This window comes from Entelurus aequoreus, linkage group LG21, assembly GCF_033978785.1.
Source record: "Entelurus aequoreus isolate RoL-2023_Sb linkage group LG21, RoL_Eaeq_v1.1, whole genome shotgun sequence".
Lineage (NCBI taxonomy): Eukaryota > Metazoa > Chordata > Actinopteri > Syngnathiformes > Syngnathidae > Entelurus > Entelurus aequoreus.
Window position 1 is genome coordinate 34,264,275 of NC_084751.1, and position 16,995 is coordinate 34,281,269.

The 16,995-nt window shown below is 41.2% G+C and overlaps 1 protein-coding gene across 6 annotated transcripts in view; it reads right to left on the minus strand.

The window, feature by feature from the left end:
- The window catches only part of whrna (whirlin a), a 308,126-nt gene that overhangs the window by 17,710 nt on the left and 273,421 nt on the right, over positions 1-16,995 (minus strand). For 4 of the 6 annotated variants that reach the window (XM_062031552.1, XM_062031553.1, XM_062031551.1 and 1 more), the window contains 4 exons: positions 15,607-15,681; positions 11,608-12,163; positions 9,035-9,201; positions 6,704-6,826 (listed from right to left, as the gene is read on the minus strand). In XM_062031552.1, coding sequence (XP_061887536.1) covers positions 6,704-6,826; positions 9,035-9,201; positions 11,608-12,163; positions 15,607-15,681 — 921 coding nt within the window. The remainder of the gene's footprint in view (positions 1-6,703; positions 6,827-9,034; positions 9,202-11,607; positions 12,164-15,606; positions 15,682-16,995) is intronic. The other 2 variants (XM_062031555.1, XM_062031554.1) reach the window with 1 other exon arrangement.

Here is a 16,995-nt window from a genome sequence, read left to right on the forward strand (position 1 = left end):
CACAATTGTCTATTCAGCAACATCATTTTATAATTTTATAGCTGCGAGAGGACTTAAGGGGCTGATATTTTTAAATCACGTTTGTTTTTTTCACATAGAATATACAGTACAGGCCAAATGTTTGGACACACCTTCTCATTTCAATGCGTTTTCTTTATTTTCATGACTATTTACATTGTAGATTGTCACTGAAGGCATCAAAACTATGACACCTGTGAAGAGAAAACCATTTCAGGTGACTACCTCTTGAAGCTCATCGAGAGAATGCCAAGAGTGTGCAAAGCAGTAATCAGAGCAAAGGGTGGCTATTTTGAAGAAACTAAAATATAAAACATGCTTTCAGTTATTTCACCTTTTTCTGTTAAGTACTCCACATGTGTTCATTCATAGTTTCGATGCCTTCAGTGACAATCTACAATGTAAATAGTCATGAAAATAAAGAAAACACATTGAACGAGAAGGTGTGTCCAAACTTTTGGCCTGTACTGTACATTATTAAAATATTTCTGATATGAAATAAAACTGAAGTAGAACCGACCAGTGGGCCTACTGGATTATAAGGCGCACTGCCGATGAGCGGGTCCATTCAGGTCTATATACATAAAAAAGGTGCACTGGATAATAAGGCGCATTAAAGGGGTCATATTATGATTTTTTTTACTACAATTAAAACACTTCCTTGCGGTCTACATAACATGCAATTGTGGTTCTTTTGTAAATATGTCGCATTGATTATGTTTTACAGATCCTCTTCAAGCCGCCTTCTGGCCGTCTCGTCAGGATGCGCCGTTTTGTGGGCGGTCTTATTTACATGGCTCCACTTCGACAGCGTCTTCTCCCCGCCATCTTTGCTCTATCGGCAGTTTTTAGCGCTTCCATAGTGAGTCTACTGACTGATTAATTTACAACGATAGGCTAGTTTGTATTAGAAATGGCAAGAGCGGAGGATTAATGCCCCACAACTAGAGGATAGAGAAAAAGAATAAGCTTATTGACTACGGCGCGGACTACATTTTCAGGACTTACGCAGATCCCAAATACACAACAGCGGGAACCAATAGGTAAGAAAAGTTGGTTTTGCATAATAGGCCGAAACAAAACGCCAGATAATGTCTCTTAATAGGTGCCATTTTTGGGGTCTTTGCACACCATAATAATACCCGTAAGTTGAAGCACAGTATGTCTGACTATGCACTGTGGCTTCAAAGTCTAAAACATTTTTGACAAATTTATGAGCACCATGTGTAATGTTCTATATTCTCAATGAAACGTCATAGTTTTGGGCTTGCTAGCGTCATTAATTAAACAGGAGGCGTCAACCTGCAGTCCACATGTATCTCTTATGTATGAATGCCATCTACTGGTCAATCTCGTCATTACCCTATGTACCAATTAAAATTGCTTCGAGGTCGGTAAACACAACCAGAATTAAACCGTGCATTAGGTGCACCAGGTTATAAGTCGCACTGTTATATATTAGGTAAAAAAATAGGCAATTGGCTTTTTTTTAATTTGTGTTTTTACTGCTATAGTCGAACCTCTTTGTGTTGGTCTGTTTAGGTCGACAACCTGTTTATGTCGACTCATTCTTTGGCTTCACTGTGTTTTTCCTTTAACTAAAAATAAGAATGTGAATCTTCCAACTCACGATACAATTTGATTCTAATCCTTGGGGGTGACAATTTGATTCAAACGTCTATTCAAACCTATATGGACAAACTTGACATGCATGGTAGACTGCTTTTGTCTAAAAGATTTTGGTCCGATTACGTCGACATTTGTATTGTTATCTTCATCATCGTCGCTAAGCATGGTGATAAAAGAGCAGCAATGTAACTGCTGTCTTGTTACACACAAAACGTGCAACCAGTGACTTCCTGTTCAGCACAAAGTAAGCTTCCAAATAAAAGCTTGGCTTGATTAACCTGCATTCCACCACATTCAGGGGATGGGTCAAATGCAGAGGACAAATTTCACCACATCTAGTGTGTGTGTGACAATCATTGGTACTTTAATCTTAATCTTAATCTTCATTAAAAGAATGCAATCGCCTGTAGTTGTTTTTAATCCAGTTAACTAAGGGAAACAAAGATTTGTGCATGTACAAAAGCTTTGTCTACAGAATTACTGCCGCAGCTCTTAGATAAGCGTATATAATTGTTTAGATTAGTATCAAATTAATTCAATAGTGTTTCTCACCTTTTTTTGCACCATGGTCGCTTATTTTGTAGTGGTATAATGAAAGAAAGTTCAGGATTTAGTTCCTGTCCAGCACTCCTTTTTTTCATTCCACTTCCTGTCTGTCTTCACTCTCAGATTTCCTCTACCTGAGTGCAGTTTCCCACACCTGTTTACTGATTGTCAAACATAAGTCACACCTGTTCCTTGTTGCTAATTAGGTTGTTATGGTTCAAACACCTGCCGCCCCCGCGCGGCTGCAGTCACTCTGCAATCAACACACCTGACGCTGATGAGTCTCCTGGCTTCTTAACCCAGCGTGTCCTGCGTTCCCGTGCCAGAACGTAGCTACTTGTACTTGTACAGTAAGCCTCTCACGTCTCTCGCTTCTTTGCTCATGTGCTTCCTCGCTCTTTGTGTTCATCTCCTCCGTCGTGCTCACTGTGTCTTGTCTAGTGTCGTCATCCCCTGGTTTTGAGCTGTGTGTCTCGTCTCCCTGGATCCCCTATGGACTCTCTGCTGCCTACCTGGATCTCGACCTCACGCCTGCCTTTGGACCGCGACGCCTCGCTCCAGCCCCTGACCTCCTGCCTGTCACTGGAGCTCCGGGCCTGCCTTGCCCTTTCTGGACTTCCGCACCGATCTCAACACGCACCTTCAACACCCCCTGGTAACACTCCTCATATACATACTTGCTACACATAGTCACACCGTATACATTGGGGTTAATCACACACTTCATATATATTTATATATTTCAATAAACACGCTGCAAGCTAACGACGTCGCTGCCTCCGTGCCGTCTCCTTCTCCCACTGTACCGTTACATAAGCCAGCATTGTTTGGTCAGACAGAATTGGTTCATTTTACACGTCATGCTGTAAACGGTGTTCCTTATTCCTCTATGCTTGTACTTTTTTTTGCCTCCGTTCTGGTTCATGTTTGGCTTTTTTTTAATTCAGTTTTTTGACTCATCCATAGACCGTCGTTTCAAATATCAATAAAATATTTTGATTTTTGCCGATATCCGATATTCCGATATTGTCCAACTCTTATTACCGATTCCGATATCAACCGATACCGATATATACAGTCGTGGAATTAACACATTATTATGCCTAATTTTGTTGTGATGCCCCGCTGGATGCTTTAAACAATGCTCCACCCTAACAAGGCCACCGGCCTTGATAATATTCCCTCCAGATTCCTCAGGGACTCTGCCTCCATCATTGCCCCGATCATCACGCACAAAATAAACCTATCAATTACACAAGGCCAAGTACCAAAAGATTTTAAGATAGCAAGAGTAACTCCCCTCTTTAAAAAAGGAAGCAAATTGGAACCTGGCAACTACCGACCTGTTTCTATTCTCAGTTCCATTTCGAAAGTAATGGAGAAAATAGTTTATGAACAGGTCGATAGTTACCTTGCTACTAATAAACTCATGTACAAATTCCAATCCGGCTTCAGAACTAACCACTCCACTGACACATGCCTTCTCTATCTGACCGACCACATCAAACATGAGGTGGACGCGGGCAAATACTGCGGCATGGTCATGCTGGACCTTCAGAAGGCCTTTGACACCGTTAACCACGCTATACTGTTGGATAAGCTCAGAGCAATCGGATTTAACAAAACCTCATGGAGCTGGGTGCAATCTTACTTGGAGGGGAGGGAGCAGGTGGTAGAGGTAAACGGCACCGTGTCCCCCCCCCTCTCGGTGAGCTGTGGAGTCCCCCAAGGCAGTATATTGGGACCTTTACTGTTCCTAATATACATAAACTACTTGTCATCGGCATGCGACTGTGAATTGTTTTTGTTTGCGGATGACTCTGCCCTGCTGGTATCCGACAAGGACAAGTCACAGGTGGAGAAAATCCTCAGTGCTGAGCTGTGTAGAACTTGCACCTGGCTCGCTGACAACAAGCTATCCATACACTTGGGTAAAACTGAATCCATCCTGTTTGGGTCCCACATCAACCTTAAGAAAGTCAATGACTTCACTATAAAAGTGGGTGACATTGTTATCACCAGGAAAGATGAGGTAACCTATCTAGGTTCCATTCTAGAGGCTAATCTTTCCTGTGATAAAATGGCAACCAAGGTAATCAAAAAGGTTAACCAACGAACGAGATTTCTCTACAGAATCTCCTCTCTGGTCAACAAAAGCACCATGAGGATTCTGGCAGGAACTCTCGTTCAACCCTTTTTCGATTATGCATGCACCTCCTGGTACCCTAGCACCTCCAAAACCCTCAAATCTAAACTCCAAACATCCCAGAACAAGCTAGTCAGGTTACTTCTAGACCTCCACCCCAGATCCCACCTCACTCCTACCCACTTCTCCAAAGTGGGCTGGCTCAAGGTGGAGGACAGAGTTAAACAACTTGCACTGAGCCTAGTCTATAAAATCCACTACACCTCCCTGATACCGAAGTACATGTCAAACTACTTCCTTAATGACCGCCATAACCACAACACCAGGGGGAGCTCCACTAACCACGTTAAACCCAGATTCCGAACTAACAAAGGTCTTAACTCATTCTCTTTCTATGCCACATCAATGTGGAATGCGCTCCCAACAGGTATAAAAGAAAGGGCATCTCTATCCTCCTTCAAAACCCCAATAAAAGTTCACCCCCAGGCAGCTACAACCCTAAACTAACACCCTCCCCGGATTGCTAATAATCAAATGTAAACAATCAAATGCAGATACTTTTTCTTATGCCTTCTGATCTCTCTCTCTCTCTCTCTCTCTCTCTCTCTCTCTATGTCCACTACTTGCTGTCCATATCCTACCACCCCCCCCACCCTCCACACCCCTGATTGTAAATAATGTAAATAATTCAATGTGATTATCTTGTGTGATGACTGTATTATGATGATAGTATATATCTGATAGTATATATCTGTATCATGAATAAATTTAAGTGGACCCCGACTTAAACAAGTTGAAAAACTTATTCGGGTGTTACCATTTAGTGGTCAATTGTACGGAATATGTACTTAACTGTGCAACCTACTAATAAAAGTCTCAATCAATCAATCAATCAATAACAAGGTTTGCCAAAATAAATCAACTCAAGTTATGGAAAAAAGTGCCAACATGGCACTGCCATATTTATTATTGAAGTCACAAACTGCATTATTTTTTTTAACATGCCTCAAAACAGCAGCTTGGAATTTGGGACATGCTCTCCCTGAGAGAGCATGAGGAGGTTGAGTTGAGTTGGTGGGTAGGGGGTAGCGGGGGGTGTATATTGTAGCGTCCCGGAAGAGTTAGTGCTGCAAGGTGTTCTGGGTATTTGTTCTGTTGTGTTTATGCTGTGTTACGGTGCGGATGTTCTCCCGAAATGTGTTTGTCATTCTTGTTTGGTGTGGGTTCACAGTGTGGCGCATATTTGTAACAGTGGTAAAGTTGTTTATACGGTCACCCTCAGTGTGACCCGTATGGCTGTTGACCAAGTATGGCTTGCATTCACTTGTGTGTGAGTGATAAGCCGTAGATATTATGTGATAGGGTCGGCACGCAAAGGCACGCCTCCAATATTGCTGTCTGGGTAGAAATCGGGAGAAATTCGGGAGAATGGTTGCCCCGGGAGATTTTCGGGAGGGGCACTGAAATTCGGGAGTCTCCCGGGAAAATCGGGAGGGTTGGCAAGTATGACTGGGAGACGCAACTGCTCTGTACTTCTGCCTACGTCCGTGTTCCACTCCGTACATCGGCGTTTTAAAAAGTCATAAATTTTACTTTTTAAAACCGATATTACATTTTAAAGCATTTATCGGCCGATAATATCGGCAGTCCAATATTATCGGACATCTCTAAAGATATTATTTTACCTGCACGCTGCCTCTCGTCTCTGCACCCTGGGATCATCTCAACAACGCCTTGCTGAGTCACCAATTTTTTTTGGTGGGCACTCAATTCCATGGAAAGATACATGCGTAAACTGACTAGTTTGGCCATAATTATAAGACTGTATACAAAATCCACGGCACACTTTTGACGATTGCCTGAAAACCGAATTGTACGAAAAGCGGGGCGTATGAAGACTGAGGTACCAATGTGGATATTTTCATACATGCTCTTCAAAAAAATATTTAGCTTTTTCACTTTTGCGATGCTCAAACAGAATAGTGTTAAACAATGATGATAAATAACTATCTAAAAAAACATGTACTGTTCTCTACTACTCTCTTTTCTGGCTTCGTCACAAACAGACATTAAAAAGGCCCGACGAGGACAACATAGGAAGGATCTCAGTGCGATTGCATAAATCCCACCTTGTACGTGTGACAGGTGGGCGGGCGATAGCAAGAATGTGGAGAGTAATAGTCATCACAATGCTTGTTGACAAGGACAGTGTGTTAACAACTGATGATATGTTTCAATTAAACCAGTGTCAGCCGTGAGATGGGAAGCAAACAGCAGGTGGATACACCTGTGAATTATGTATGAGTTGTGTACTTTCTGCTCTGGAAGATGAAGAGCATTTGTGACACGCGACACCAAACTCACCTGTATTGTGACGATCCTTGGCAACGGCTGCCGAGTGTTGGCTCCTCCTTCAATGGCGATGCCCAGCGTATTTGCACTTTTTGCCACCCTCACAAGCGTGGAGGTGGGCTCCAACAGTCCTGGCTAGAGTCAGGGATACAGAATTTAATTTGCAAAAGTAAATGCCTGAAAATGAAAGATGCACCGAAATTACAATTCTTGGTCAAAACTAACATAAATTATTATGCCAGTTAGGCAAACTATTCGAGAAATTAGACTACCGTATTGTCCGGACTGTAAGGCGCACTTAAAATCATTTTTTTCCCTCAAAACTCGACAGTGCGCCTAATAACCCGGTGCGCCTAATGTAAGGAATAATTCTGGTTTTGCTATTTTATTTGATACATAGTGTAATGATAAGTGTGACCAGTAGATGGCAGTCAAACGTAAGAGATACGTGTAGACTGCAATATGACTCAAGTAAACAACACCAACATTTTATACTGTATGTTCCATTGAAAATATAGAACATTACACACGGCGCTCAAAAATATATCAAAATGTTTTAGTACGACTTAAGTAAACTATGAAGCCGCACCGCTTGATGGATTGTACTGTGCTTCAACATATGAGTATTATTATGGTGTGTGTATAAGGCAAGACATATTATCTGGCATTTTGTTTCACAGTATTATCAGGGGCGCCGCTAGGGATTTTGGGCCCCATGAAAATAATCTTTACAAGGCCCCCATTATTTTTTCTGTATTATAATTTCATCATCATTAGGGGCCTCTCTGGGCCCCCCTCCATCATGGACCCCTAGAATCCGTCTCCTTTACCCCCCCCTTTTCTGCGCCCCTGAGTATTATGCAAAAGCACCTTTTTTTTTTTTTACCTTTTGGTACCTGCTGATCTGTATTTGGGATCTGCATAAGTCCTGAAAAATGTGCCTTTGTAGTCCGTCGATAAGCTTCTTCTTTTTCTCTATCTTGTTATGGGACATTCATCCTCCGCTGTTGCCATTTCTAATATAAAGTAGTGTAAAGTTCTTACTTATATCTGTCAGTAAACTCGCCATGAAAGCGTTAAAACATACCGGTGTAGTGAGTTTACATTATTCACCCAAGGAACTTTAGTTATTAGAGAGTTCCGGTCGGACGGTTTTTCACGGAACACATTTCCGGCGGATGAGGAGATGCTGCTCCGTTATTGATTTAAGTAAAGTCTGAATGTCATTAAAACAGTTAGCTCCATATTTTGACACTTCTTCCACTCACAAAACGGCGCATCCTGAAACGACTGTCAGAAAGCGGCTTGAAGATGATCTGTAAAACATAATCGATGCAACATTTTGACCAAAGAACCACCATTACATGTTATGTAGACCACAAGGAAGTGTTTTCAATTTAGAAAAAAATAATAATGATAGGACTCCTTTAATGCGCCCTATAATCCGGTGCGCCTAATATATGAAAACTTATCAAAAATAGACCATTCATCGGCAGTGCGCCTTATATCCGGTGCGCCCTATGGTCCGGAAAATACGGTAATTTAGTGCATGGACACGTACTGAGTGATAATTAAGCAAGGTGGTGGTTTCATTATCGATACTTCCTCCTCCCAATAAGCCAGTGTGCAAACCAACAATAGAAAGCATTTTGTTCACTCATTTTATCACTATTTCCTTTAAATTATTGGATCCAATATTTGTAACACCATCCTTCATGTGTAATTTTACAGTCAATATATTTTGATGATCAGAATCGGCAGCATAAAACCTCGATGGTAACACCCCTAGTCTTTTAACGTTTAGTCTACCATGTGGTGATGTGGTGAAGGATGAAACAAATGCACAACGCAACTGACAAAATGCATAACATGAATACAAATTTAACGCAAAACATGGAACAATCTGTTTGTGTGAAAATGTGAGATCAATGTTGATCAATTAATGAACTGCTCTGTAGGCACTAGTGCCTTTGTGAGGACCAACGATGACACGCAATGTTGCTATGACAGGGGTAGACATTGTATCATTACCAAGGGTATCATATTGGATCGATACAATCATGATAAGATTGTGTTTTTTTATTATGAATGATAGTCTTGATGAACTCTGGGATTAAGGAGCATGTGTTGACATACTGTATGTGTGAAGCAGATCAGGCTAAAATTGCAATAATTTTAGGTCCACACTTGGTCCACAATCAGGTTCTCAGTTGGTCCTCACAAGGACGGAGGTCAGGCAGCAGACCACGTCAATCGGCAATTGATTAATTCCCCTCAGTTTATCAACGCATCTGCTAATTCCTCCATGTCAAAGCCCACAGCTGTTTGGAAATGCACCCTCACCGGTTTGGCGGAGGTACCCCCCCCACTCCTTTGGGCATCTGGAAGGTGGCGTGTGCATGAGGGATGGGGGCTGGTGTCTTTGCTGACGTGTCCTGACTCGGCTATGTCCACGCCGCTGTCCTCACTGAGAGTCTGACCATTGTCTGACAGCTGAGACAGGGCGCCACCTAGTGGTGGGTGGGGGCACACGTGATATCATTGCTGTCATTTGCGCTCTGGGAGTATGATTCTGTACTACATGTGTACTGTATGATCACTTTTATCTGGATCTTCACCAAAATGTAGTTATTGTGTGTTATTTTTTTGCATAACCTCAGTAACTTACTATTCAGTGTTTTACTTCGTCAAAAAGGCTGCAGACGCTAGTCAAACTATTCCTGATATGATCGTCTGACCCTCACAACCATCAGCTACAAATTAAATGTGATTGTGTTGGCGTGAATTATGTATAAAATAAAACATGCTACATTGCAGGAACACCATTTAAAACACTTTATGTATATATTTGCTGCTACAATAGTTTGCATTTGGTCAAGATTGTGTGTATAAGAAGGCTGAAGAGAAAAGTCATTATGTACTCTTAAAACATCAACTGGCAATTAGGCATCAGGAACAGTTTTCCTACTGCTAATATTATACTGTATTATATATAATATTGTACAATGGTACCTCGGGATACGGGTTTGATTGATTCTTTGACGCAGCTTGTACCTCGAAAAACTGAAATTAATTACAATTTTAACACGTAACACGCCTTTTAAAAGGAAAAACAAACCTTTAGATACTAAATATGGTATCCATCCATCTTCTTCCGCTTATCCGAGGTATATGGTATGAAATAACAATTAAAATAGGACAACTTTTTTCATCAAGTACCACCTCAGAAAAAAACTTTGCTTTCCAAATAGCACCATAATTAACCAACATTGAAATACACTAGCGTAGTAGACCTATGTATTCATTAAAAACAAGACACAGGTTTTATTTAAGAAATATATCAAATAAGTTTGGCCACTGTAACATTACACACAGTTTTAACAGTAATACAGTGTTTGAATTAAATTGACACAATATGTTACTGCATATGTCAGCAGCAAAATTAGGAGCCTTTGTTTGCTTACTTACTACTAAACGACAAGTTGTTTTGTATGTTCACTATTTTATTTAAGGACAAAATTGCAAAAAGAAACATATGTTTAATGTACCGTAAAATTTTTTGATAAAATAAAGCCAATAATGTAATTTTTTGTGGTCCCCTTTATTTAGAAAAGTACCGATAAGTATCGAAAAACATTTTGGTACCGGTACCAAAATATTAGTATCGGGACAACACTAGTTTGAATATAGGGAAATACAACACTGTACTTTAATCAAGTGATTATTTGGCGTACCACTAGATCAGTGCTTCATCTTTTGAGTATGTCTGTGAATGTTCTCATTCCTCCAGGTCATTACAATGTCAGGGCATTCAACTGATCGCAACTGGACTGTTTGGTTTGTCTTAGAATACGTTTTGTCCTACATCCGAGTAGGCTTCATCAGTTCATGCTCATAGACTTAGATTGGTCAGATCTAGTCCAGCGGCTGGTGGAAAAACCCAAAATATTTATACTCTAATACCAGGAAGGTGTGCCTGGGCAAGAATAGTATCGCCCAATCGTAAAATGTTCAGATGCAAACAAGCAATCCACTGTCAGTACCAATGACAGTCGGTGAAGTGTAATTTTCCGTAGTTGGCATTAAGGTTTTGAGTGGCAGAATGATCTCTGAGGATCGACCTCTAACCGCCCAAAATATTCAGAATCACTCACATTAGCATTCCGTTCAGATGTAAACAAATGGCACAAAGGAGCATCTGTGACCAGAATTTTTCTCACTCCTGTTATTTATTGGAGGCTAAATTGCAGAGTCTTTTAGTAATGGTTTAAAGGACAGGGTTGTATGTGGGGGATTGGTTGTGTCGCAGACCACCTGTTCAGGGATGGTTTTTCCAACCTTGACGTAGTTGGCTTCCCTCACTCCTCTATCCTACCATTCGTCCTCCCTGTCCAGAATCTGTACATTTTTGTTCTCAAAGGAGTGCTGTTTCTCCTTGAGGTGCAGGTAGACAGCTGAGTCTTGGCTTGAAGAGTTTGCCCGTCTGTGCTGTGCCATGCGTCAACTTAGTGGTTGTTTTGTTTCCCCAATATATGAATCAGTGCATTCATCATTACACTGGGTAGCAGACACCAGATTGTTTGTGTGGGTGTGGGGTGTCCGGTCTTTAGGATGCACGAGTCCCTGTCTCAGGGTGTTGCCTGGTTTTAGAGGCGTAACGTCTTCTAAGACAAACCAAACAGTCCAGTTGTGATCGACTGAATGCCCTGAGATTATTATTGAGTAGAAACTTGATTGGTGTTTTTTCATAGGAGCCACTAACTACTGACGAAAATCTGTTTTCATAGGTTTTCATGAGTTTTGCGTCAAATGTAAATTATTTTTGTACTTTGTGGAAACTAAATAGGAAACTGGACTACCTCCAGTGTTAGTGATTAACTGAATTCCCAAAATGCACTTTAAGCTGCTTTCCTCACCTCGAGCTTGGGGCAGGGGCCGCACCTCATTGACGTCGGGCTCTGCATTGGGCCTGTGAACCTCCACTGTAACAAATTGCTGCTTAGAGCCCGGAGAGGAGGATTTGGACACGCTAACGGGCTTAGCGGGCGGCGGAGGAGGTGCGGGTAGCGGGGGTGGAGGTGGTGGTGGTGGTGAGGATGAGGCGGCAGATAGGTTGGCACCTCTACTAGGGGACTGCACGCGGGGGAAAGGACCAATGGTGTGTGGGGAAACCAAGTGAGCTTTTGGTTCCGTCTTGGATGGAGCTAACAGTTCTTTTCTCCGGATGGCTGCATAGTCCTGGCAAGGTTCCCGTGGAAGATCTTGTTTATAACGTACTGATGGCAAGGAAGGGCTCTGACATGTCTTTTTGCTGTGGTTAGGGTGTGCGGGGTTTGTAAAGTACAAGCCTGATTGGGTGGATTCAGACGATTTGTTGAGCTGGTCTCTTCGACTTGGGCGCCTCTTTACCCTTGATGGGGGCGGAGGCTTGAAGGAGGGGGGAGAGTCAGCTGTGGTCGACTGTACATCATCCTGAAGTGAGAGCATCATTTGATCATAAATTGTGTGTGTGCACCAATGATTCATTTGTAAATGAATCATCATTCTCAACAAATGCTGTACTGTATCATTTAAACATGACTGTATTCAGGGGCGGGCAGCTCGATCCAAGTATCGATGGTATTGATACCAGAGTGGTATCAGTGTTGGCTCTATACGAGCAGGATTAGATTGATTTCTTTCAGTTCTCTTCCACGCCAATTTTTATTTTTACACATATCCGTTTTTTGTGGTTCAATATTGTTGACATTATGTATATACAATACGTCTCTGGTATCCCCAGGGGGTATGTTCTCAGTGTATGGGTGTCCCGATACAAAGTTTTCACTACCGATATTGAAACCTTGAGTATTGGCCAATATCGATACAATATGAGCAGGAACTATACATACTTGTATTATTTTGTAGTGTCGATTTAGAAAAAAAGGTTTGATCAAGTCAAACTAGTCACACAGGCTGTTTCATCTGACCACAGGACTTTCCTCCAGAAGGTCTTATCTTTGTCCATGTGATCAGCAGCAAACTTTAGACGAGCCTTAAGGTGTCGCTCCTGGATCAAGGGCTTCCTTCTTGCATGGTAGCCTCTCAGTCCATGGCGATGCAAAACACGCTTAACTGTGATTTTTATTTTTATTTTTATCAAGGATCCCCATTAGCTGGTTGCCACAACAACCCACTAGTCTTCCTGGGGTCCACAAACTCAATACAATTACAAGTAAAAGCATATAATTATAACTACACAATACAGAAACAAATAAAAGCATCAATAAGAAAACGAGCAAACAATTTACAGTCACAGAATAATAATTACCATATAAATATAACTACACAATACAAAACCAAACAAAAATCATCAACTAGCAAACTAATTTACAGACTCAGATAAAATATTACTTTCCTTTTAAAAACCTGTTTACGTTCAATGCCGGTGAGAATTTGAGGCAGGTTATTCCAGATCTATAAATAAAAGATTTCCGCAAAGCATTCTTCCTGGGACGAGGGAGTACAAAATGCCCCTCACTAGACGCCCTGGTATTATGATTATGTATAGTGCTATTGTAAACTATTTGGGCCATAAGAAAAGCAGGAGTTTTACTACTGATTTGAACAATATTAGAGTATTAGTGGACACTGACACCTGTGTTCCAGCAGCTTTCAGGTGATAGCTTGTGTTTTTTTCCTGATTGTGGCAGTGACAAAACTGTGCCGTGCACTTTATACTTACGAACAATTGTCTGCACAGTTGCCTTTGGGACCTTAAGCTGCTTTGAAATGGCTCCAAGTGACTTTCCTGACTTGTTCAAGTCAATGATTCGTTTTTTAGGATCTGTACTGAGTTCCTTTGACTTTCCAACTGTCGCGTTTATAACCGACTCTAATGACCGCATCACATGAGCCCTTTTTTAATGGGCTCAGAGAAGTCAACAGGTGCCGTCAATCATAATCACTCACATGAAGTTAAGAGGCCATGCCATGAAGCTAATTTGATTTGATTGTCACTTTTCTACATCACCAAATTTGATAATGATAATAAAGTATGTATACTTTTGACCCAGCAGATTTGGTCACATTTTCAGTAGACCCATAATAAATTCATAAAAGAACCAAACTTCATGAATGTTTTTTGTGACCAACAAGTATGTGCTCCAATCACTCTATCACAAAAAAAATAAGAGTTGTAGAAAAATATTGGAAACTCAAGACAGCCATGACATTATGTTCTTTACAAGTGTATGTAAACTTTTGACCACGACTGTAAGTGTCCTTAGTTTAACAATATTGCAGTTGTTGTAAATTATTTACACAGAGAAAGTCTCCAAAGCAGAAGTGCAATTACCACTCCATTTCAATTTAAAGACGCCACAAGTCCATTCCAGATGGTTAATAATTAGAGATGTCCGATAATATCGGACTGCTGATATTATCGGCCGATAAGTGCTTTAAAATGTAATATTGGAAATTATCGGTATCGGTTTCAAAAAGTAAAATGTATGACTTTTTAAAACGCAGCTGTATGGAGTGGTACACGGACGTAGGGAGAAGTACAGAGCGCCAATAAACCTTAAAGGCACTGCCTTTGCGTGCCGGCCCAATCACATAATATCTACGGCTTTTCACACACACAAGTGAATGCAATCCATACTTGGTCAACAGCCATACAGGTCACACTGAGGGTGACCGTATAAACAACTTTAACACTGTTACAAATATGCGCCACACTGTGAACCCACACCAAACAAGAATGACAAACACATTTCGGGAGAACATCCGCACCGTAACACAACATAAACACAACAGAACAAATACCCAGAACCCCTTGCAGCACTAACTCTTCCGGGACGCTACAATATACACCCCGCACCCCCCCACACCTCAACCTCTTCATGCTCTCTCAGGGAGAGCATGTCCCACATTCCAAGCTGCTGTTTTGAGGCATGTTAAAAAAAATAATGCACTTTGTGACTTCAATAATAAATATGGCAGTGCCATGTTGGTATTTTTTTCCATAACTTGAGTTGATTTATTTCGGAAAACCTTGTTACATTGTTTAATGCATCCAGCGGGGCATCACAACAAAATTAGGCATAATAATGTGTTAATTCCACGACTGTATATATCGGTATCGGTTGATATCGGAATCTGTAATTAAGAGTTGGACAATATCGGAATATCGGATATCGGCAAAAAAGCCATTATCGGACATCTCTATTAATAATAAATAACAAGTAAATAATTTCACTTGATCAAACCTTTCCAAACACTCCATACTACAAAAAAATAAAAAATATGTATGATTCCTGCTGATATTGTATCGGCTCAATATCGGTATCAGCCAATACTCAAAGCTCTAATATCGAAATCCAAAGTCATAAAATTGTATCAGGACACCCTTATTAAATAGAATAAAATACCATCATATTGCATGTGTATTAGAGTGTGAGTGCATGTGGAATGGCAAATATATTGTGATGTATTGCATTATCATTTTCGCTTCAAAATATGTGGCTCGTAATGTATGACGTGAGAAATAAAATGAGTGTCAAAATCACATGTGCAAAACAAAAATAAAAGCAGATGATGATTTGCTAACAGCTTCCTCCCAGACGTTGTCATCCCCCTGCCAAGGTAGAAAAGTAAGCAGAAGAGTGGAAAGGCTGCAGTGCATTTGGTGATTGCACTGGTGCACATATTTTAATGAAAGAAGACAATCTCTCTCTCTCTCTCTTTCTCGTGCAAATGCTTGTTGTCCTCCAACAAAACAAGCCGGCCTGCAGGTCAGACGTCTGCGCTAACCTCGTTCTTTTCCACCATCGCCTCCCTTCAATTTAAAAAGAACCCGGCCTTCAAACCCACCGCCCTTCTCCCGCATACTGCATCTGTGTTTGAGAGGGCAAGTGCAGGTCTGTCCAGCTCACCAGAGAGATGTCAGCCAGCAGCGAGTTCATACCCTCCGAAGGATCCTGCTGATTGGTATCCACCGCGCTGTCGTTCTAGAACATGCAGCAGAAAGACAAGTGGGAATTTAGTGCTTTATGAACACATTTATTGGATGGTACATAACAAATTCGCTTTTCTTTGGCTATATAAATAAACACAACTATACTCCTTATGTGTGCACGGTTTGACACTCAACTGGTGAATGCTGTTTTGGTAAAAAATGCGTGTGAATGCTGAAAAGCCGCTGGTAACAAACGATAATGTTAGCATGCATACCACTAGTATACAAACCCCAAAACCAGTGAAGTTGGCACGTTGTGTAAATCGTAAATAAAAACAGAATACAATAATTTGCAAATCCTATTTGAACTTACATTCAATTGAATAGACTGCAAAGACAAGATACTTTGTTATTGTTTGCAAATATTGGTTCATTTGGAATGATGATGCCTGCAACATGTTTCAAAAAAGCTGGCACAAGTGGCAAAAAAGACTGAGGAAGTTGAGGAATGCTCATCAAACACTTATTTGGAACATCCCACAGGTGAACAGGCTAATTGGGAACAGGTGGGTGCCATGATTGGGTATAAAAGCAGCTTCCGTGAAATGCTCAGTCATTCACAAACAAGGATGGGGCGAGGGTCACCACTTTGTCAACAAATGCGTGAGCAAATTGTCGAACAGTTTAAGAACAACATTTTTCAACAAGTTATTGCAAGGAATTTAGGGATTTCACCATCTACGGTCCGTAATATCATCAAAAGGTTTAGAGAATCTGGAGAAATCACTGCACGTAAGCGATGATATTATGGGCCTTCGATCCCTCAGGCGGTACTGCATCAAAAAGCGACATCAGTGTGTAAACGATATCACCACATTGGCTCAGGAACACTTCAGAAAATCACTGTCAGTAACTACAGTTTGTCGCTACATCTGTAAGTGCAAGTTAAAACTCTATTATGCAAAGCGAAAGCCATTTATCAACAACACCCAGAAATGCCGCCGGCTTCGCTGGGCCCGAGCTCATCTAAGACGGACTGATGCAAAGTGTAAAAGTGTTCTGTGGTCCAACGAGTCCACATTTCAATTTGTTTTTGGAAACTGTGGACGTTGTGTCCTCCGGACCAAAGAGGAAAAGAACCATCCGGATTGTTATAGGCGCAAAATTCAAAAGCCAGCATCTGTGATGGTATGGGGGTGTATTAGTGCCCAACGCATGGGTAACTTACACATCTGTGAAGGCACCATTAATGCTGAAAGGTACATACAGGTTTTGGAGCAACATATGTTGCCATCCAATCAACGTTATCATGGACGCCCCTGCTTATTTCAGCAAGACAATGCCAAGCCACGTGTTACAACAGCGT